Source organism: Corvus hawaiiensis, chromosome 5 (genome assembly GCF_020740725.1).
Source record: "Corvus hawaiiensis isolate bCorHaw1 chromosome 5, bCorHaw1.pri.cur, whole genome shotgun sequence".
In the NCBI taxonomy this organism is placed as follows: Eukaryota; Metazoa; Chordata; class Aves; order Passeriformes; family Corvidae; genus Corvus; species Corvus hawaiiensis.
The window spans coordinates 27081197-27105265 of NC_063217.1; the positions used below are offsets into that span (position 1 = coordinate 27081197).

At 42.4% G+C, this 24069-nt stretch overlaps 1 protein-coding gene across 3 annotated transcripts in view; it reads right to left on the reverse strand.

Annotated features, from left to right (window-relative positions):
* The window catches only part of TEC (tec protein tyrosine kinase), a 46592-nt gene extending 24370 nt beyond the window's left edge, over positions 1-22222 (reverse strand). The window contains exons 1-2 of one of the 3 annotated variants that reach the window (XM_048304056.1): positions 22111-22222; positions 6842-7023 (exon numbers count right to left, since the gene is read on the reverse strand). In XM_048304056.1, coding sequence (XP_048160013.1) covers positions 6842-6979 — 138 coding nt within the window. In that variant the 5' untranslated portion in view covers positions 6980-7023; positions 22111-22222. Of the gene's footprint in view, positions 1-6841; positions 7024-9119; positions 9333-21451; positions 21476-22110 lie in introns of those variants that run through there. The other 2 variants (XM_048304058.1, XM_048304057.1) reach the window with 2 other exon arrangements.
* Positions 22223-24069: the final 1847 nt, after the last annotated feature.

The window sequence follows — 24069 nt, forward strand, 5'->3', positions numbered from 1 at the left end:
ATGGCAAATGGATAAGAGCATTCAGCAGATGCCTTAAAGATGCACCTCCCAAGTTCAGCTTCTCAGAAGCTGCCTTTTACTTGACTCCAGAAAAGCATCCTTCTAAATAAGACTCTTAAATGTTTTCCCTCAGGGAGCTATTATTTGCCTTCTCCATAGAAGCAAATGGTTCCTGCACCCTAATAAATAGGTAAGTGATGTGCCTACTCCAACATCCTCTGTGCAGCAGTTCCAGAGCTAAGGAGCATCACAGCCCAAACTCTCCTCCTTCATGTCCTCCCTTCTAACACTGCAGACTCCCACCCACCCAAACACATGCAGGCTAACCACAGGGACCAGGATTTAGCCTATGCCTTTTTAAAATGCAAAAATCCAATGCAAACTATTTATTACTGTGAACTGTAATCCGTGCAGCAAACATGAGCAAACAATAAAGATGCTAAAGAAATTTAATGTCATAAGCTCATAGTCAGCTTCATACTCATGGTCAGTGGAAGCTGCTGTGGGCTGGAAAGGTTAATTCAAGCATGCTGTGCCCTGTGTGGGAGGACAGTAACCAAACCACACACATCAGCACACTTTCAAACTAAAGAGTACCACTGCTAAGAAAGCTGAGCAACAAAGAGAAAGAGAAATATCACGGTGAAAGGGGACATTCCACAGGTATAATAGATATGAGGATACTAACAGTCTACACATTGACAAGGATTTACAAAACTATGACCAGATCTGTGCCAGCTTTGGAAGCACTGCACTCATGAGAAACATCAACGTGAAAGTTTTCAAACCAACAAACCAGCAGGACATCTCACTTGAGCAAACCAGCTCCTTTCAACTACTCCACTGGTGAGAAGTACTTCAACACCTACATTTACTCTCTTTCCCTCATCACAAAGGACTTCCCTTGCCTAAAATGCCATCTGGAGCAAAAACCTGTAGTCTGGTGGCACTTTCAAGTTCAAGCGAGATGTCTCGTGAGTGGTAGCTAACTAAAAAAAGTCCGTGTTACTTGCTATCATGGCTGTTCTGTAATGCAGCAGCAAGCCTGCTCCAGCCAGGGCCATCTGACTGCCCAGTTCAGAGGCACCTTCTCACAATTCACGGAGAAAGAATTCACAACAGTCAAACTCATTGCCCCACAAGGAGAAAGACAATAAACCACAAGTACGTGGGGGACGACCCTGATGGACGCAGTAGCTGGATGCCATTTCTGTGTGGCATGTCCCGTTGGTTAACTCAAGAGGAATAAATGACACTGTTCTTTGCAGCCACCCTGCCAAGGAGTGCGTGGGGCAGCTGCACTGTGGGGCACCAGCCACCAGGCATACTGGTAAAATGAGTCCTCCCTTCCGTTGCCCAGCTGATACTTACTGAAGTGTTTAAAAGTTCAGTGATGAGGAGGACTCCTAGACAAACTCTTGAAGTTTGATTTTCCAAACAGACACACATGAAAGTGTAAATGCACCAATCCTTCGAAAATAAACTCTGGGGGATTTTAAGTTGAATATTCCAGATATGAGGTCACTTTTGACAGAAAATGGCCAAACGTACCTAGAGCCATGAATATGTGCTGTTATTTCCACAAATGCCTCCTTGGAATTCAAACCTACACTCCATTCAAGATGAAATTAGCAAAATTTGGAAAAAGTCATACTAAAACTTCAGCTAAATTTTTGCTGGTCAAAAATACAGAAAGCCATTCCAAATGAGTTTGTTGGTTTTTTTTTAATCACTGCATTAAATATTTGATTTTAAAACAAGTTGGTTAATTTCAAAATTGCTTAAATTTGATTGTTAATTTGCTACTGACCAGTATTTTTTGATTTCTTGGAAGAAAATAGTTCAGGAAAATTACAAGAAGCACACCTGAAGTACTATGCCAAGTTTTCAAAGCACACAAAATTGAAAAGAGATTTCCTAATAAAATATTTCATGCTGGTGTTTCCTCACTAGAACACTACAAACACTGTCTTTGCTATACAACCAGGTTATCCAGCGAAGTCACACTACAGTCCATGACTCTAGGTGACACCAGTAAGAATAGTGCAGCAGTCCTCAAGAACAAGGGCCAGTTTGGGAAAAAGTGCCTATCACTCCCACTTTCAAACTAGTTACTACTGTCTACATAAATGCGTTTAAAGCAGGCTTGGTAAGGCTACAATACATATTTGAGAATACTGTACATATCTTAAGTCTTTCTGACTGTAGCATAACCAGCAAGATGTACTTTATAGTACATCTCCACACTCAGAATAGGAAGATATTTTACTTCTTCCCTACTTTTACACATTCATGACCAGTACTCTCTGCTTGGAGACCAATGCAGTTATATCTTTCTTACAGTGAATTTTTGTCTTCATTGCAAATGGACCACATTACATTCAGATTTCAATAGCCACTTTTGCAACATTAGGAAAAAATATAGAAAATACTCTTTCCAGCAATGACAGCTGATAAACCATTAAAGGCTTCAAGAAACAGCATTGGCTCAGCCTTTTTATTTGCTTATAATCACTGTTAGTCCAATATTGCACAATAGTGCAATGATGCCATTTCCCCAACAGCTACACCTACTAATTCTCAGAATTTATGACCGAGAAAAAAAAGACAAAACCAGAACACATCTCAGCTTAAACAGAGTATTCCTCTTTTTTGACATTAAAAATTTATCTCCATGATGCTTAAGGCAAGTCGGTTCCTGATGTATTTTTATTTCCAAGCTTCTTAATAGCCATCTTTTTAACAAACCTTAAGGTGATTACTTTTTCCATATTTTTTATCCAACAGCATAATACCCAGAAGTTAAGTAGAAAAAGCCAAGGTCCTATTGGCTTCCTATGCAAAGTAAGTTTCCCATGATATTAATCGTAATGGTAGAGCTTTGCACAGGTGACCTAAACCAGGATTCTCCTTCCTCAGGCTTTTGTGTTTTGAAACCAGTCTTGAAATGCAGCCTCTTCACTGATTCTGTAGCTATGCTTCATCAATAGTGACTTACAGCAGAGCAATATCTTGAAGTGAAAAAACTATATATCTCCTTCTCATGGTAGCAGCGCAGTTCCAGGTTCACAGTAGGCATGCACTGTCGTTGTACCATGACAGGGGGCCTGATCTGCTTGAAAGCATGTATAGAAAGATTTAAACCAGTTATGTGCCAGTTAAAACAAAATTCTAGCCTGTTGCTAGTAGTCATGTTTAGGATAATTTATAATTTATTATAAATTTATTGCTGCAAGTAATGTATATGGCACTTTGTCAGTACATGGGACAGGAAAAAACAGAGAAGAGTGGCTTCTATAACGTGCAGTTTCTGGTCAAAGAGCAAGTGATGCCCCACTACTGGCTGCACAGAATTAAATCTCTCAGCAGCATTTAGATACACGAACACTATTTGCTGTGGTTGACTGCTTTCTGTTGTCATAAATGTTCCACTTCTGTCACCAGACATACAAAATGTCTAATTCTGTCACTTTATTTATAATCCCAACTTGCCCACACTTTGAGTATTGACTAATCTGGTTAACGAGATTTACTTGTTTCTTGTTTTTAAAAAGAAGTGGTATGATTATTCACGTGCCCACAAACTCTGGGTCTTTCTTGAACTCTCTCTACTGAACTTCCGTAGAAGTTAAAATGGAAGAAAACAAGAAAATACTTCAGATTGGACAACAATCAAACTGGGAATTGCACACTTGCCTAGAGGAGCAGAACTCAGCCACCCCTGGCAGACTGCTACCACTGCAGTTAGGGGATTAAAATGAGGGTGTGAGATCCTCTTGGCTTGGGATATCCATGCTTCTCTTGCCAACCTGGACTTTGAATACTGCCAAGCCCAAAATGAAATCAGTCTGTACCTATCCTTTCACCTGTCATGTCTTTAAATTCAACCAGCATACACAGTAGTCACATTTATTTCAGCAATAAACCCCCAACTATTCAGAAGGGGCAGAATTATCCTGATGGCTAATAATTTTTTTTCTCTTCATATAAATTATCTCAGCCAGAGTATGCATCTGTCTTATGGTAAATATACATTTATAGCCACCAAAGTTGGCTTAAAAAAACCCAAACAATAACCAAACAATTAACTAAACCCACAAGCATCTTTAACATTTAAGTTGTCCAGAGACATAAAGGAATAACTACCACCGTGTCACAGAGATCTTAGTCTTACAGCTGTGGCTTTTTTCAAAGAGACAAAAATATTCAGTAAGCCCCTATAAGATCAGAGCTCACTATTTTCAGACAACATTGTTAATAAAATAAAATGCTGATTAATGTTTAAAAGAATCTAAAATGAGAAGAACAATGAAAATGGTTTGAGGCTGGAAAGTTACATGTTATGGCTGAGCCAGTCTAACAACCTGCTGACGTCAACAGTTGGAGCATCCTGTTCTCCACCACCACCTGCACAGCCTCTGGCACTTGTTAGATCCTGCACCCTGCTAATGCAGCTTGCTAACCCAGCAGAACACTAATCCAGCAAAAATAAAATCAGATCAAATATCTTTCTGCAGACCTAATTGCAGCCTTCTAGCACCTGAAGGGAGGCTACAAGAAAGACAGAGAAAAACTATTTCCAAGGGCCTGTAGTGACAGGACAAGGGGGAATGGCTTCCAACTGAGAGTAGGTTTAAATTATACTTCAGGAAATAATTCTTTACAGTGAGGATGGTGAGGCACTGGAACAGGTTGCTCAGAGAGGTGGTGGATGCCCCACCCCTAGAAGTGCTCTAGGCCAGGTTGGATGGAGCTCTGAGAAATCTGGTGTAATGGAAAGTGTCTCTGCCCAGGGTCAGAGGGGTTGGAACTAGATGAACTTTAAGGTCCCTCCTGACCCAGGCCATTCTGTGATTCTATGATTAGCAATTTTTTTCAGAGCAATATGGATTCCAAGAAGGGCCAGAATAATTTCAAGTGAATGGGGGAGTCTAGGAAGGCTAGGACAGGGATGAAACAGACCTGCCTTTTTCAGCAGCAAACTGATGGCCTAACATAGGCATAATATATATTTTCAGCCGAACTGTCTGTATCTTAGGCTGAAATATTTTAAGAAGTTACTGCATCCTCAGCTGAGGGCACTATGGGCAGCCCTGCTCAATCTCACTGCAAATAAAACTGATAGTTTAAACCCCCTCTTAGAGAGATCCACAAGTCAGTCTACTGGAAAAGCATTTTAGCCAGAGGACATTAACCTGCAGGGCAAAGGGAAAGCTGGAAGGGGAAAACTGAAGAGGTGAAGCTGGAAGTGGTAACTTCTTAAAGGGTGACAACTAGACCTGAAAAACCTGTTGTCACATTTCTATTTGATCTGAACACAAACTGACATGGGATAAGCATGCAAGATGTATTTCAGAGGGCCTCTTAGCCCCCACCTCTTTATTCTCTGGAAGGATGCCAGAGTCACCAAAATAGGAGTGACGGATACACTCTGCCATCCAGGAGGACATAAAATGCCTGAAAAGAGTCTGCGAAGAGGACATAGCCAGGCTACTTCCAGCAGCGTCCAGTGACAGGGCCAGAGGCACTGGGCACAATCTGAAACACAGGAGGCTCCATCTGAGCATCAGGAAACAATGCTTGTCTTTTTTACTGTGAAGGTGACTGTGCACTAGCACAGGTTGACCAGAAAGGTTGTGAAGACTCCATCTGTGAAGATACTCAACAGCCAGCTGGACAGAGATACTCAATAGCCAGCTGGTTCTGGGCAACCAGCTCTGTGTGGCCCTGCTTGAGCAAGGGGCTTAGAGCAGATGGCCTCCAGAGGCCCCCTCCAACCTCAGTCTGTGATCTTGTTCTTAATCCTTGACTGTGTCTGAGCTACTTTCAGAGAACAGACTGCTGTGACCATCTTGTAGCATGGTAAGTGAACTCAATTCTGGTGCAACCATACGGTCCAGCAGAGAAACATGCTTAGCAAGCCTTAGCTCTCCTATACCCTCTTCTTTTATCAGAGGTAAGACAGCCAACACAAGAGGTTACAGGGTTCCCTTCATTAAGCTTTATTTGTTAAATGGCTTCCCAAGGTGTACAATGTGTTTCATGAACTATTGCAGTCACTTTAATCCTCCTCAGCATAGTGACAAACATGGAAAGTAGCCTCACTTAAGTGGAAAATCTCACCCCCAGCACTGAGGATATGTCAGGACGCTCTGGGGGCAGGTGACCTTGATGAAACTGAGTCGGGAGCTTATTTGAAAAAATGTTGGTCTGAGGATTTGCATAGTTTACACTAATGACTTCTTGAGGAACTGAATTTACAAAGAAAGTGGTAACCGGGATGAGTTGCTTGTATGGTCAAAGATAAACTGCTTCCAGCTTCATTTCAATCACCAGGTTGCATGATCCACTCTAATGGATCTCATCTCTGCTGAACTTGGTCTGCAATGCACTGCTCCTATCACATGTTCTTTCTCCTGTTCAAATCCAGTTAATTGCCAGGTGCAAATGTAATGGCCTTCACAGTATACACAGTCACAAGAAACTGCAATTGTAACTTTTTCTACCTTTTCCCCACCTCATGATAGCAGCGATCTTTCATCTCCCTGGAGAGAGAAAGAGATCAGCTTTGATGACCACTGTTTTATGTCATATCTGCCATCCTGGCTATGCACTACTGCTCTGATTGAGAACCCATTCACATTGACTACCAGGTAAGTTATCTACACCTCTGTCAACCTGCACTATAAATAAGAGAAACGCCATCTCACGTTCATTGCCACCAATGGCCATTTCCCTGATCAGCTCTTGACAGTATGATATACAGTGGGGAAAAAAGCCAGTATCGTACAAAAGCAAAAAGGAACAAAGGCAATCTGTAGTATAACTCTGTGTCTCCTACCTCCGCTCGACCTTCGTAGTATGTTAGCATAGACTTTGTAAGTACAAAAAGCCTCTCTTTGTAGTTTAAGGGAGAAGTCCTCTTCTTCTGCTGTGATCTTTTAATCAAAATCTCTTGTAGGATAGTAGTCGTATTCATTTCAGCCACTTGTCAGCTCTCTTCTAGCCATTGAACATCAGTTCCTGTGAAGATGAGGAATAAAACATTATCAGATCTTTGGAGGATCACAGAATTGGAGATTTCTGTAACAAAAAGAGCTTCTACTTATAAATGAAACTGCCTGAATATACAGAAAGCTGCAGCTCACCCTAAGCATCTGGAAGTTTACAAAAGTTAATTATTAGACTAAAAAGTTCAGGCTTTGCTCAGCTGAGGGCTGCACTGGCACATTCCCAGGAAGCCAAAAGCTGTACGTGACTGGGATGAAACAAGGTACACTGCAGCCTGTGTCACAGAGAATATGGGTGAGAAGTCTGAAATGTGCTCCAGGCAAACAGCAGCGCACAACTGCTCTTCACCACAAACCTGTATAGAAGTTTCTAACCTGTATAGAACGTTTAATTGCTAAGGTCTGTACATGCATGCATGTCATTTGCAAAAGAGTTCTATATACAAAATGAAGATCATAGAATCATAGAATATCCTGCATGGAAGAGACCTACAAGGATCACTGAAGTCAAACTCCTGGCCCAGAACAGGACAGCCTCAAGCATCACACCATTTGTCTGAGAACATTGTCCAAATGCTCCTTAAACTGTCAGGCTTGGTGCTGTGACCACTTCCCTGGGAACCTGTTCCAGTGCCCAGTCATCCTCTAAGTGAAGAACCTTTTCCTAATATCCAACCTAAACGTCTCCTGACACAACTTCAGGCCAGTCCTGTCACTCGTCACCACAGAGAAGAGATCAGTGTCTGCCCCTCCTCTTCCCCTCATAAGGATGTTGTAGACTGCAATGAGATCTCCCCTCAGTCTCCTCCAGGCTGAACAGAACAAGTGACCTCAGGCATTCTTCATATGGATTCCCCTCTAGACCCTTCATCATCCTTGCTGCCCTCCTTTGGATGCTCCCCAATAGCTTAATGTCTTTCTTACATTGTGGCACCCAAACCTGCACACAATATTCAAGGTGAGGCTGCCCCAGTGCAGAGCAGAGCGGGACAATCCCCTCCTTTTCCTGGCCAGCGATGTTGTGCCTGATGCCCCCCAGGACATGGTTGGCCCTCCTGGCTGCCAGGGCACTGCTGATTCATATTCAACTTGGCATCAACCAGGACCCCCAGGTCTCTTTCCACAGTGCTGCTTTCCAGCTTCACATTCCCTGGTCTATACACACAACCAGAGTTGCCCCGGGCCAGGTGCAGAATCCAGCACTTGCCCTTGTTAAAATTCACAAGGTTGGTGATTAACCATCTCCCTAATTTGTTAAGGTCTCTCTGCAGGGCCTCTTTCTGCCCTGGAGGAAGTCAACAGCTCCTCCCAATTTAGTACTGTCGGCAAACTTATTTAGTATTCTTCCAATCCTTCATCCAAGTTGTTTATGAGGATGTTGAAGAGCACTGGGCCTAAAATGAAGCCCTGGAGAACTCCACTAGAGACCAGTCATCGGACTGATGTAACCTCATTCACTACAACCCTTTACACCTAAGATGGATCAGTAAAAGTAATTTTGCAGATTTACCCTAATTTTACTAATGAAAATTTTCATACACAAATGGTTGTTTAGAAGATGTCAGTTTGAGAACAAAGAACTCAAGCTTATTTTTTAGGAACTGCCAAGCATATGCCTTCCAACTTCTGTTTAGAAAGACTTCATGCTGACCATCAAAATCAAGAAATTTAATTCAGATGGTTTTGGTTACTCAGTACTGTCAAGCTGCTTTAAGCTCTACACCATGACTGGTACCTGTAGGACACATTTAGGAGTACATAAAAACCAATACACCCACAGCTACTCTGTTTGCAAATCTGGCTCCAGCGTCCCACCAGAGCCATAGTCAGGCAATCCCTCTGTTCTTTGCAATGATGCCAGCTTAAATACAGCTGACCTCCTCCCTCATCAGCTCACCACTGTCCTGTCTTGTGCAGGTGTTCCTCCTGCCGGGCTGGGAAGCAGGTTAGGGAAGGGATCCAACCAGACATTTCATCATGCAGCACAGGCAGCTGCCTGCACAGACTCATTAAATGAAGCGGCACGGAGGCAGGAATGAAAGGTGTGGGAGAGGCTGTGGAGAAGCTGTTCCAGAAATCTTTTTCCCCACTCCCTTCCCCTTTACTCACTTTCTGCCAGCCCTGCCCATGGCACCACCTGAGCCCTGCCTGAAGCTGGGCTCCAAAGCCAGGGGAAGTTGCAGGTGCGGACCTGGCGAGCAACTCAGGCTAGAGCAGCACGGCTGGAAGCTGAAGCCATGGCTTGAAGAAGGAACAGCAGCATCTGCTGAAGCACCAGTGACCATGAACAATCTCTCAACTGCGTGGAGGGGGCAGGGGATAACCCAAAGCCCTAGAGTAGAACAAAAAAATAATTCATTTTTCACGGGGCTTACTTTATGCACCTATTTACTACTTAAGAGTATTTCAGAATTCACTGAGGAAATGGCATGCATATTTTTCTCTGCAGGCAACATAACTTCAGCATGGACAAAACAGTACCTTTCACAGAATTGTGCAGAGAATCTTGAAAAACCACAAACCTCCTCACAACATTGCCTTAGACTACTTCATTTTTAATAAAATCAAATGTAAACAAACTTAGTTTAGTGTGTCTCATTTTGTGAGTAATTAATTGCTGTCACAATACATGAAATGACACCCTCTGCCTTCCAGTCTAGTCTTGATACTACCTTTCACTCCTTGGTTTGATTAGCTGAACTCTCATATCCCAGACTGCTGCTATCTCAACAGCTGGAAGTAGTTGTTAATTGCTTTACAATACCCTTTTCTTTTCCAGGAATATCCTCCTCATATGTTAAAAAAAATATTCAGTGGTTTACATGGAACTACAAAATAAGACCAGGCTAGGATGCATACGTAAAAGATGATAATTGGACTGAAAATGGTGATTATTATGAATAATCTCTTCTTCTTATTTCTCTTCTTCTGATATGCATACACACATACATTTTATTGGTCATCTGTTATATTGCATTCTGGGAAGAAGGCAGATCTTTTTTAATCTGTAATTGTCTTGGATATGTTATTTAACTACTAAAGCTGCCCAATTCTGATTTATTGCCCTGCTAAAAATAAATCGGCAATCTTAAAGGTAATTGCAGAAGGAAGAATACTACCATAAACTGAAAATACAAACATTGCTCAAAAAACTAAAAGTCAGTATTAACTTTCAGACCAGCTTAATGCACACAAAACTTTAAGGGCTCCCATCACAGGCTCTCCCACTCAGAACCATTCTACTGTTCTCAATTGTAAAAATTCTCTGCTTGTACTTAAGAAAAACATAATTATTATCCATCTTATAAACTGTGAACTCAGAGATCCCTGGAGTGCTGCATTAGAGAGAGCAAGAAGGATTCAAAGTTAACTATGATTTCAAATCTCAATACTGATAATGCTAATATATTTCATTTCTCTACCAGGTTACATTAACATGACACATGAACCAAAAATATTCTTTTGACAAAATCGGGGTTAAAAAATAAAAACATCAGTAATGTAACTGGCCAATGTCTGCACCTGGTTGCTACACTGAATTATCTCTGCTATGAAGATTTCAGCAGATTAGAACCAGTTTCCCTGGTCACAAGATCAGCCTTTGAATCTACATTTGGTCACAGAAACCTGTTTTATTTGGTGTTATTTCCAAGTCAGTGGCTCTAGACAGGTTTCTGTTTTGATAAATAAGGCTCAGGATAACTGAACCCTCGCCTATATTCTGAAAGTTATTTTTCAAAATTGCAATACTTCATTAAGAAGCCCCTGTAACAGCCATGCTTACCTCTTACCAAACCCGTATATCACTACTTTTCTTCAGTACAGTTTTAGACATTTTCTGCACATTTTCCCTCCGCCCACTTCCCCCCAAATACTCCATTGTTCCCAGACCATCCCTCAGAACATGAAGCTGTTTGCATGACACACTGTTATCGTGTTATAAACAGCTGTGGGAGTTTTGGGCTGACACCCAATATAAACTGTTCACAATATGACTCCTGCCAAGGAATTGCTCTATTCCCTGCCAACCTTAGTTACACGATAACAAGTAAGATCTAATTTGCAGAGATGCTGAAGACTCAGAATTATGGCAGAAATCAGAAAGAGCTAAAGATTCTCAGCTTTTCTCAGGGTGGGGAAACATTCTCAACTTTAAGTATCAAAACATCTGCATCAGCTTGTGTTTCCCTTCTTCACATCGTACAAGTATTAACCTGTATAGTCATGAAGTCACCATACACCTTCCTCAAAACAGATGAAAACAACTGTTCAGATAAGCCTTCTAAGTCTATATTGGTCCACATGCACAAAGTATGTTTTCACTTAGAGCTTCTTATGCATGCCACCTTTCCCAGTTTTCACTGGGGAAAACTGAGCCACTAAGTGATGTGGTAAGCTGAAGTGTTGCAACACTACCCATATATCTTCTGGTTCCCACTCCCAACTCCCAGATTGTGCTTGTTTATTGAAACAATTAGTCACCATAAGCTGGCTGGATTGTAAGCACCTTTAACATTCAGAAAGTAGAATAAATGTATTAAATTCCCAGTGCAAGTTCAAGGGAGTAGAAAAGAGAAAGTGCATCCAGTCTGATCAGGGCTTCTCTGACCCAAATGTAACAAGCAACTGTCACTTTTTAAGACACAAATCTTTGTATCATACATAGCCATGGAGGGGCTCACAAGAAAAAACCACATTCTGAAAAACACACTTATCACAGCAACACAAAAGGAACACTAGGAGGAAATATTTGTGGCTGCAAATAAAAATAAAACCAAGATGGAACTGTTTTCTGAGTTTCAACACCTCCTTAATGATGGTAACATGTCCCTAGGAATTTGTGTCCTTCAGTGCAAAGTCTTAATGCTAAGCTGATGGGCATTCAAGACAAACAATCCCTCTAACAAATCAGCATCCTCAGCTTTCTGACTTTGATTGCATGCATCGTGCACAACTGCTCTTTTTCAGGTTTGGGACACATCAATCCAAAACCATGTCAACTCCAGACCTGGATATTTAACATTGAAAATGTACCTCCTAGGGCGGTGGATTAAAAAAAAAAAAATTATAGAACATACACTACTTCAATTTTTGAAAGTATCAATCAAAACATTGATTTTAAAAACCCAAGTGTATCTTGTAATCCTTCCTCAAATCTGTAAGTTTCAGATTATTCTTCCTCCTTCATTTTAATTAATTCAGAGCAGTTTGTTGATCAAGTTCCTATGGTGTCCCTGCAAATATCTGCAGAGGGGTAAGTGAACAGGCAGCACAATGCTCCTCTGGGTAGAGAGCAGAAAACAGTGCAGAAGGAACAAGAAAGGGAGAACTCCTTACCCTGCTTTTTTTCCTGCTGGAGCTTCTGTTGTTTTATCATGAAACTACGACCTCAGTTACATGTGAACAGTTATTTACATAAGTATCCAGCACAGGCTTATTTGAATAATTACTACTCAGTGTAAGCAAGGGTTGCAAAATATACTCTTGTACTGCCTTTTTGCCCCACATCAAGGTTGCAAATTCAAACTCCAAAAAATAAAATACAACTTCATTTAAACCCTGTTCAAAAGGTAAATTTCACAGAAATGCAAATACAAAAGAAATACACTTTAGCAAAAATTTGTCATAATTTTAAAATTCAAATTCAGGAAAAAATACTGTGATGATATACAAAATGTATCATATCCAGAAAAAGGAGAAGTAAAAAAATATTTAGAAATATTTAGATTTACATTTTTCCTCCTTTTTTTTTTTTTTTTAACAGCAGACTCTCAGAAACCACTTCTATCATATGCAAGTTTGGATTTTTTTTAACTGTGAGAAATGTAACTTGGGGAGACTACGTTCTAATAGATTTCAAAATTATAGCCAAAAGTTTGCAAAACCTTAGTTTGTCTTTGAAAATCAGCCAAACAATAACTGGCTAATTTTATATATAATCAAACACTGAGAAAATAACTATCATACTTGCCCATATGAAATTTAGGGTTAAAAGTAAACAGGCTAAGGGGTAACTCTGTGACAACTCTGACTGGAGATTCTGAGATCATGTGATGTTGCAAAATATCCTTTATTCAGCTGAAAGGTACTCATGTACACACACAGAAGGAGCATTTTATCACAGTCAGAATCAGTTTTCCGAAATTTCTTGGAAACAGGCTCACTACATTTTACAAAATACAGAATTTGTTTCCTTTTAGCATTCTAACTTAGGTAGTTGGGGTAAGCAAAGTAAACAATGATGAGAAGTGATGGTTCCTCTCACACAGGGTCAAGTTGGCATCGAGGTGGTTCATCATACCAAACTGGAGCATCAGCTCATCAACGCTTGCAAAAGAGAAGTGGAGCCCAAGTTCACAGAACAGCTCAGGAAAAATGGTAAGAGCACCAGAAGAGTTTCTTTTCCCCTTACAACGATTTAGGAGAATGGCATGTACACATCTTCAAATCATTTATAAACTCAGCTATTGCTCCTTATTGGGACTTCCTGCAAGCAGTACGCTCCCATTACTAAGTTATCCTTTCACAGCTTTATAGGACACTTTCTTCACAACTAAATTATTTAGGAAAGAAAACTCTGCTTTATGAAAAAAAATTTACATTATTACCATCCATGATGTAGAAAATATGTTGACATGGGCATTTTTTCCTTGAAATTATTTAGTACTAAGTTTGAGTAAGCAATGCTATGGGATATCATACAAAGGATGGACTGATCAATTTTCACTATCCTCAACAACTTCTTGTATTTTTATTCATTCCTCTAGAGCTGAGTACTTGTAGCTTTTCTTATTTCTCCCACACAAAAACTTTGCAATATTTATAAACTTGCACTGACTATTTTGCCTTCAGTTTATTCAGATCAAAAACCTCTATCATTTGTAATGTTCTTTGCTGCAAGACAATAAAGCTGAAAATTAGTTTGGGACACGGGAAAGGAAGGCAGAAAAAACCCCCTGAAACATCAGTATTTTACATTAACCCTTAAAAGGGAGACAGCAGATTTACCCAGGTCCAGATTTCGTAGCTCAGGTCTATTTTTATTCTAAATGTATACAGCAGAGTGAAAACGGCAAACAATTTTCTCGTGACATCCAGCAGTTTTTGCCCTCTATGGTGCCGTCACCAGGACTTCAGGATGCTGCGAGGAGTTTGTAGCTGGCAGAGCAGATATGCTATATGCTTCACTTCCACATAGACCAAGGCTACTCCACCAGTACCCCACTGGCTGTGGCACTGGGTGGACATCTAGTAAAGCAGAGTCCTGCCTCAGCCTTTTTTCCAAAAATCCCCCACCGGTAAGAAGGGAAGAGAAACAGTAACACCCGCTGACTAAAGAAACAGGCAAAGATGAGATTGGCAAAGGAAATGAGTGATGCTTGGGCAAAAGATTTTCCTGCTTCTCCCGGAAGCTGAAGATTTAGAGGGCTGGAAAAATAAAAGCTCTATTAAATCAGAGGTTGAAACCTAACTCTGTTAAGGAATCCTACAGCTCACTATCAAGTAGGAGGACAATTGCTATTGTACACAAAACTGAAAATCTGAGAAAAACAATCAAATCCAAAGAAAAATATAAAAAGAAAAGAGGTCAACAGTGCCTGAGGGTCCCTCTTTTTAACTACTGTAAAGCAGTCAACTTACTTCACTTTCTTCACAATTTGAACTTGTTTTCTCAAATGTTATAAAATCTCAGGTAAGCATGTGATATATTATACCAAAAATAAGCTCAATTTATTTCAGTATTCAAGACACTCTTTTGACATGGTCTACTAAAATACATATGAATTATGACTGCCTTTATGCAGAGGGAATGACTAATACTTCCTCAGTTATTTCTCTTTCCAAACACTCCAAGACCTTTTTTCCCTAAACAACTGCTTGTTCTCCACCTACTAAAGAACTACTTGTTCTCCACCTGCTAGACTGTGTGGAAGCTACACAGTAAGGAATACTTCAATAAACGAGAACTTCTGCTGAAGACAAAGCTGTGAAATTGACTCAGGTGATGAACTACTGGCCCCATCTCACATGCTGACTAAAGGATGTATTTACCCTCAAAATCTTTATTTTGAGGTAGTATTATAAGGTCACTTGATAAATGTTGCTTTTTCACACCTACTGAGCAACTGACCAGTCCCAACAGACAGAGCTCAGTAGGTGTGAAAAAGCAACATATATCTCTATCTAAACAATATATCTAAAGTTACAGGTCAGAACTGCCTTCCATGCATGAGGGAAACCCCAAGGCAGTGAGTGGGGAACAGAAAATATCCAAGTTCCCATTTGTCAAGTTTTCCCCCGTGTTGTTTTCACCAGGATACATCCCCTCTGCTACAAAACAAGCACAAGAGATTGAACACAAAATGAACAACCATTTACATTTCAGCTGAGGTGCTGTACTACTGTTCCCATGCATGGCAAAGTACTGGTGTTGGCAAGGTCAGTGTTCTTATCTCGTGATTCCAGACTCTCTTACCCTGTTATGTTGGATAGGTGTGCTTATTTTGGCTGGGGTAGAGTTAACTTTCTTCACAGTGGCTAATATGGGGCTGTGTTTTGAAACCGTGTTGATCACAGTGTTGATAGTATAGAGATGGTTTGTTATTGCTGACCTGTGTTTGCACAGAGCCAGGGCCTTTCCTGCTTTTTGTACTGCCACGCTGGCAAGGAGGCTGGGGATGCATAGGAAATTAGGAGGAGACACAGCTGGGACAGGTGACCCCAGCTGACCAAAGGGATATTCCAGACCACGTGACATCATGCTCTGTATATAAAGTGGGGGGAAGAAGGAGGAAGGGGAGACGTTTGGAGTTAAGGTGCTTGTCTTCCCAAGAAACTGTTTTGTATGATGTAGACCTGCTTTCCTGGGGATGGCTGAACACCTGTCCACCCACAGAAGCAGTGAAAGAAATCCTTGCTTTTACCTGCCTTTCAGCCACTTACTAATAGAGTCTCCACACACATGACTAAAAAGCCAGGCTGTGACCTTGAAGAATTTCTTCTTCACATACAGTGCATCCTAAGCAGCAAAGAATACCAAAGGACTTGAGCTTCACTCATGTTAATATATACATATTAATTCAGGGGAAAAGTTTCCCACTGAATCTGAAAATAAACACAATTGAGGCAATGCTGTGGTCTCATGTTTTCCCTTTCCTCTGGCTAATGCAATGTAGTGAGCATCTCTAGCAAAGCAGCTTATTATCTCTGCTGTCCTTGATGTCAGATCTCAGATGTTGAGGCGTTTCAACTGTTGTGAGCTAAAACAGGGAATGAGAACACTTGTCAGGTGTCACAAGACATTTATGGTCTTAAGGAACACCATTCAGCTTAAACTCTTTCAGACATCAGCCAATGCAGCTATTAACGCTTGATGGTATCTTACTCCACTCTGCTTATCTATGGTGAGACACAACGATATTAGATAATCAGTCAAACATCATCAGAACTTGGGCTGCCATGATCCAGTCCCATTGAGGTCAAAATTACAAGTAGTAAAGTTAAGGCACTGCAAAGGTAAGATAAGGCAGTTCTTTATGGGTAGGTCTCAGGTTTTCATGGGGAGTGCCTGCATCACACTGACTTTCAGAGTTAGTTTCAGTTTAAGAGATCCAGAAAAGTAACTAAACCAAATAGAGGGAGTTTTGCTGCTTGCCTATGACTTTTATTTTTTTCATCGAAAAGCTGTAATCCCCTTCATGGCTGGAGAGAGTGCCTTGGTGGGAAGAGAAAGCTGTTGTGGTGGCAAAGAGGCTGTCTGCAGCCCTTGACACAGAACGATGGCTCTCCTCTCACACTCCACAGCCTTTCACCTTGTCATTCTCCCAAACACCCTGCTGATAAAACAGACCCTCACAGTTCATCTGACACACTGGAGCTGTAAAGTGTCTCCTTCCAACAACCAAACCTGCTATATTCAAGGATCACTGAGGATGATCACTGACGCCAGCCTGCAGCTTTGAGGAGATGCTCCTCATGGTTGACCATGACAAAGCCAACTGAAAGAGTCCAGCCAGCCATGGTCTGAATGAAACAGCTGCCTGAAGGGAAAGCAAAACCACATGTGGCTACACAACTAAACCTGTAACAGATTATTTGTAAGCAAGCTGAACTCAAGTTGCACTGGCAGTTTTGAACCAGTCACCCTTAATACTGGAGTGTTAGATCTCTTTATGTTAAAAAATACTATTTTAAGCGTCTTTTCTGGATACACATTAGGTAGAAATTTTAATTTCAAAAGATCCCAAAGTATACTTAAGATTACCAGTTTAGAGGATCTCCCATGGGACAGAAAAAGGCCCATTCAGCTCAACTCACTTTGCACGTTAAGACCACATCCCTTGAACTGGGTCACACAAGGTGGGAGAGTCCCCACTCTTTTCCTCCTCTCCCCATGGCACTGGGAATTGATGTGGTTTGCAACTTCAGCTGGAAAGACATGCTCATAATAGGGGAGGCGAGGCAGGGAAAACACACACAATTATTCTTTCTGCTAGGATATAGAGCTTGCCCTGTGATATAGGACATCCTGTAATTCACAGGACAAGTAGAAACCTTGAATATATTAATGTATGTATTGTAATTATCTCACCTACCCTGTAAGCTAGCACAGCAAATCTGACAAGATTTGTGCACAGGACTGTCTGGGACAGATTTACGATGTTCAGCTAAAATGAAAGGGTAGATATCACCTGGGTCTGATGGTGAGTTTTGTGGCTATTCTGTGGAGGAGGGGAAAAAAAAAAAAAAAAACAACCAAGAAAGCCTTTTTTTGTTTCATAAACATAACTGGTCAGGAGTTTGTCCCAATCTAGTGTACAGTGCACACTCACTGGAAGGGCAGGGTCCCAGTGTCCTGCCCAGACCCTCTTTCATAAGGAAGAATCCTGCTTCCTTTACTATCCAAAGCCATGTTTTTCTGTCCCACATTCAAGTGAAAACAAGGCCTAGATCTTACAAGTTAACAGATCACAGCTTGTAATAGGCATAAGGCTGAATAAAACCCCTCCTCAGAGGAAAATCAGCTGTGACCTGCTTGAGCCTACATGAAGTTATATCCTCTGTGTGGCAAACTGATACCCATTCACATATCTGCTGATAAGAGAAATGGAAATGAGGAAAAGCAGGAGTGCCAAGAAAGCTTTTGCTTAGGTCCCATATACCTCAGCACACTACATTTTTTTTTCCCTTTTTCCTGCATTTGTTTAATTTTGCACAGGATTTTTACCTGAAGAGCTGAAACAGAGTAGCCCAGCTGGCAGCCTGGTGCTTTGCCTCAGAAGAGGAGCTGTGACTGCAAACATGGCCAAACACTTCTCCTTCCCGTCATCAAAAGCTGAGTCTCACAGCTGGCCTCAGGAGATGGGGAACAGCTCTTGTCCATCAGCTGTCAGCCAGGCTCAGACTCTCCCAGAGCAACTCCCCTCTCCACAGCAGGCTCCTGAAAACCGCATCTCCTGCCCACAAAGGCAAGACCACACCACGCTAAGCGTGAGCTTTACTGAACTGCCCAGAATACAGGACAGTCATGCAACCAAGAGGTGTCTTTTCAGCAATGTCATTTTCCTCCTAAATGTTTGGGTGTTGTCAAAACCAAAGACAACTTCTAGGTGATGTCATTCTTCCTAAGAAAGGTAAACCCTGCCCATGATGGACAGACCTACTCTCAGGAGACTTCTATAATTCTTCCCAAGATTTCATGACCCCATATGAACACAGTGGCCACTTCACAGTACTTGCAAGAAATGGCTCTCTTCATCCCACCTCCATGCCCAGGAAGTGCAAAAACCTGCTGCCCTCCCCACAAAGCACCTTCTACAAGGAGACTCATCTTCACACGGGTAAGTAGTTGCCTATCTGTTTTTCAAGGATTTATCTCACATGGTGTTTTCCTTGACTCTGAATCACAGCTGGTGCAGCTGAGCCAGGGCAGGGGATGACTGAGACCTGCCAGTGTTGTAATGGCCACGGGGCAGTGCTCAATCACAAGCCTCTGTTCCCCAGTTCCTCTTCTGCCACACCAGACAAAGAGCATATGTGTCCACCCAAACACTAGTGTCCCTCACTTGCACACCGCTTTCTTTCCTAATGCCCTTTCCTTTAGAAAAACAGACCAGAAACAGCAGAATGCTCCTCTGCCTGAGGGCTGGCAGAGAAAACTGGTGATTTGCTGCTAGAAGTCAACCCCTCCGTTAACAAAAATACATTTTTTGAGACCTGATTGACCATTTGTTAAAACACAGGTACAGTTTCACAGGTTTCTGGAGAGTTCTGTCCCATTATATCAGTAACACCTTTAATGCCTAGTGCTAGCATGAGGCCCTGGCCAGGAGAATTAGGGTAAATTGGGGTGATCCCTCTGCAGTAAGGAGCAGGATGCAGCCAGTGTAGTGAGTCTTTCCTTGCATTCTGCATAATGGCAAAAGCGGTGGGTACCAGCAGGTCATTTAATGAACTTCATCACTCTAATTTCCACAGTGCAACAACTGACTGACCATTGCTGACATTTTCTAGACAAAGTATTGGTAATTCTGTGCAAATAGATGCATCTATATAATAATAAAAATATATGTAGCACAAATACAAAAATATATGATAGATGTCCTACAGGAACACATATATAATTAGAAATATAATAAAAGTCCACCACCTCAGGCTTTCTTCACCATGCCAACCTGTACTCCGCTCTGAGTACTGTTTTCCATATTTTTCAGTTTTTATAGTGGTATTTCCTTATACTATTTCTGCAGGAGAGTCATTGTAGACTGCTACAACCGATTCTTTGGCATGCACAAACCCGCCTTTTTCAAAGAACAGTTCCAAGTTCAGCAGTGAAAAGGTAATAGGTTACTGAAAAAAAGTCAAACCAAGCTAAAGTAGAAAAACATCTTAGACATCAGGGCCTTTAAACAAAGGCTAAAGCCTATTTTCCATGACCTTTGCATTGACAGCAGGCAGCACAGACTTCTATTGTCCAAGAAACAGAAAATGTTTTGCATATTTGAGGTATAAATATTTGTATGAAACTTACACTATCCTGCACCTGATCTTGTGTATCCAGTTTATAAGTTAACACAACACAGAGGGAATTAAATCTACAACAGGTTGCACCTGTATTTGGTGGAGGGGAAGACTTTTCTTGATGCTTCCAAGTAATTCTATGAAATTAACCACTTCCCAGTTATTTTAACCTTATTACAGGATATCACATATCATGGCATTTCTGAATACAATATTGTTTCAGGGCAAGATGAAAAAATATGGAGCTAATATTGTTTTATCAACTCTATTATTTTTCTCTCTTTTTATCCACTGTAGGCAGTCAGCATAGTAGATACACTACAATGCCAAATCCACAATGCCTACAACTAAAAATTAAAATGTGATTTAACTTAGGACATAGTTCAAGCTGCCTCACAGTCAATGGGTTTAGAAGATTTCAAAGACTTTAAAAATTCTATATTAACATTTAAAAAACAAAGGTGGTACTTCTATAACTTTTGAATGGCTAATAAAAGTAGGTCTAGCAGTTGATAACTAGAGTTGCCCCAAGACAGAGGTGTAACTGCCAGTATGTTTTTGATTTCTGCACCTATGAGATCATCTTATCAAAACAAAAAAGGTGCCAAACACAATCACACTGCTCTGCTTTCAGTGGTTTCAGCAGACAAACTCACATAGAAATCAACCATTTGGTTCCAAACAATCATAATATTCACTTAGAAATTTAGAGGAACTTAAAAGGCACGCTTTCATTAAGAACTAAATGCAGAGATAAATGTGATGATTTCATGATAAATGTATTTCACAATAAATGAAACATAAAATAAACCCCAGAGAAACATAAAGAATATCAGAGGAGAGTCTGACAGCAAATGGGCTCTTTCCTGCTGTAGTCCCCATACAAACCACAACCATCAAATGGCTTTGAGTAACTCCCTGTCTGAGAGCTACCTCCCAACCTACAAGAGCAGTACCCAGCAAACAAGACCAGGACACCTAAAGGGCCTCCTCTGCACAAGTGACATGATCTGAGCAGCACAGCTGGTGTGTCTGAAAGAAAGCAAAGCATGTGCTTTCTGATGTCCCAAAATACTCTAAACATTTATATAACAGCAGTAAGTAATAACCCATCTTCCAGTCTCTGAAGAGTTTTGAGAAATTGAAGAAGACTTCACCTTCTATCAAAGGTGAGACAGTCAGATAATGTATCAGAAACACGTACTCTAAAATGAAAACATATGCTCCAGAAGCAAGTACTCGCAAGACACCTTTTCCTTGCATTTCTACTACAATCAGTTTTTCCATCTATAGAAGCTACAGTCTCATGTATTTGACTCATAAAACAACCCTAAGTATTTCAGATTAGCATCTGCCATTTCAAGCAGGGAGCTCATGGCCATGCCTGTACTAAAAGCTCCGTTTACAGCTCAAATATTTACCCGTTCCAACTTAGAGGGGCGCAGAAAGGAAGCCTGTGGAAAAGCACCACGCAAGTCTCCTCACCTATTGCACAAGCAGCAGGTGTGCTCTATCTCTGCACGAGGCTGTGTGAGAGCATTCACTGCCAAGAAAGGGTAACCCGATGTGGGACAGAAAACAGGAGGAATTATTAGCATGACTGAACTCACACAGAAGGCAGTTTTTGCCTTGACACGAGGTGAAACAGTCTTAGCAAAGCACAGTGGTTACAGGGATGTAAGACCCAGAGACGAAAGTCATATAAACAAGAAAATACTCAGCAATGTTGGCTTTCAAACTGATTTGGCAGCCTGGGTCACAACCCTTATATTACACAGATGAGAGCAATTTTAAGCAAAGGTTTAAAAGACAGCTTTTGTCATTGCTCCCGCTTACAGCTGCCGTGACACCTGTCCGCCGAGGCAGCAGCCCCTCCGCTCTGGCGGCGCTGCCACGTTCGGACTCGCGAACCGCAGGGGGTCCCCGTGCGGGCAGCCGCGGGCAGCCCCGGACAGTCCCCGCGGCGGGGCGCGGGCCCGGCTGCCTGCGCTGGGGCAGCCCCGGCCGGCCGCGGCCGCAAGGAACCGCCCCGCTCCCAGCGGGACAGCCCCGCTGCTCGGCAGCCCCGGCTCTGCCTTACCTGGGAGTCCCGGCCGCCGTCGCGGAAGGAGCCCTGGCGCCGGCGGCGTGGAAGGAGGCGGAAGGACGGAGGGAGGGAGAGAGGCACCGCACTGCCTCGCCCCGGCCCGCGAAGGCACCTCCTCCACCTCCTCCTCCTTCTCCTCCTCCTCCCGCCGAGCGCGGCTCCCCGCGGAGGAAGCGGCGGGGGCGGCCGCTGCGCGGGGCTGGCGCGCTGTCCAGGCGCCCTCCGCGCTCGGAGCGGGTGCGGCACGGCGAGAAGCTGAACTGAGGGGTCCCCCACCCACCAGACCTGCCGGGTGCTGCCTGGAAGCCTGTCCGTGAAGTACAAGGAAAATTACGTAACTTCGGAGCAGGTTGCAAACTCTCCCCCAAAATCCAGGTTCTTGGTCCCAGCTAGCTTTAAATTGTGTGAAAGCTGTGCTTTGGGTACAACATTTCTCGTACCAAACCAGGGTGAGAATGAATACTCGCAGGGCTCCGGGCTGGGCCGTAGGGTGGCGGTGGGCACAGCAGTCCCCCATCCTGAATGGGCTGTGCACTCCGAGGCTGCTCCTCTTTAATGTCCGTCGTGGATCTGCTCATGTCCGAGTGACCCCCGGGTTTACAGAGCCTTCCTTCATAATTAACCGTGCGTAACAGTCACATCCAGCCACCCCAAACCTACAGCCAGAATAACTGGTGGCTTTTTGCGCCCCTCAGGTGCCTGCATTGAACTTCAGAGTTCAGGGTCTGTACTGAGATGGTGCGCAGGCTCTTTCTTTACCTTCTTTCCTTCTCTTAGCCCAATCTGACCTATAGAAACTGTCACTGCAAAACCACATTGAAAGAAAAAGATCTTGTTAAGTTCAGTGGAAACACATCTCTCACATTTCAGTCAGTCTAGAGGAAAGCAAGTAGGGTCTATGCTGTTTGCAAGAGATTTGTTTTGTTGTGATTAGTGTGTAATAGCTGTATCAACACAGATGTCTTTCAGTTCAGCTCAGAGGAAATGACTTACAAAGTCTTTGTTTTCACTTGAGGAATTTCCTCCAACTTATTTTGGCACTGTGGCCATGTCTTCCATGTCACACTACTGCTGAGGCCTGGGAGTCACAGGGCAGAATGCCTAGTGTGTGGGGCCTCTCTGTTATAGACATGTGGGCAGTCTCATGCAGCCACTTTATGATGACCAGTACCACCAGCCCATCTCACCACTCTCCCCTCCCTCCACATCCACACATTTGTGGTCGCACACACTCAGGCATCCATGCAGACATCCTTACTCACTGCCACTGATGTGGTCACTTTTGCAAAACAGGCAAGTATTGCTTCATTTTTCAAGCAATGGCAGCTACAGCTTCCTTCACCTCCTCTGCTGCTGCTGTGGCACAGGGAAAGGCCAATAAAAATGAACAGTTGCTTAAAGGAGGAACCTGAAATAGCTTTGCTCCGTACAGTGCACTTTCTGAGCTCTAGAAAGAAGTGTTGTCTAGCGGAGAACTTGATTATGTGTTATGCTACCCTGTGACTTAACCAGCAGCAGCTCCATTACTCCTGAGGCTTCATTCCAGAGCTGCAGCAGAAGCAAAGGGACAGCACGGCACATCTCTGTGGTTCAAAGCATGTGGCCATTTCCATGCTGAAGTTGTTCTTACAACTACTGATCAGGGGTTAACTACTTTGATGTTGATGGATCAGCTAACAGAGCATTTGTGGTGGACATGTCGATCACAGATCTGCTTGCAAACTTTATGGAATTTGTAGTTCTCAGTTCTAAAAATGCTCTGTCTTCCCTTCTTGTGTTCTTCTACCACAATGGCAGACAAAGGACATCATCAGGATGGTGGGATCTAAGCAACTACAGGATGACACTGCTTCTGAGGATTTTGCTCTACTACAAAGGAAGGAGTAGTGGTGAAGACTTCTTGTGGCAAACTCTCAAGGAGGAAGTCTCCATTTTGGGAGAGACTGAGGCTTA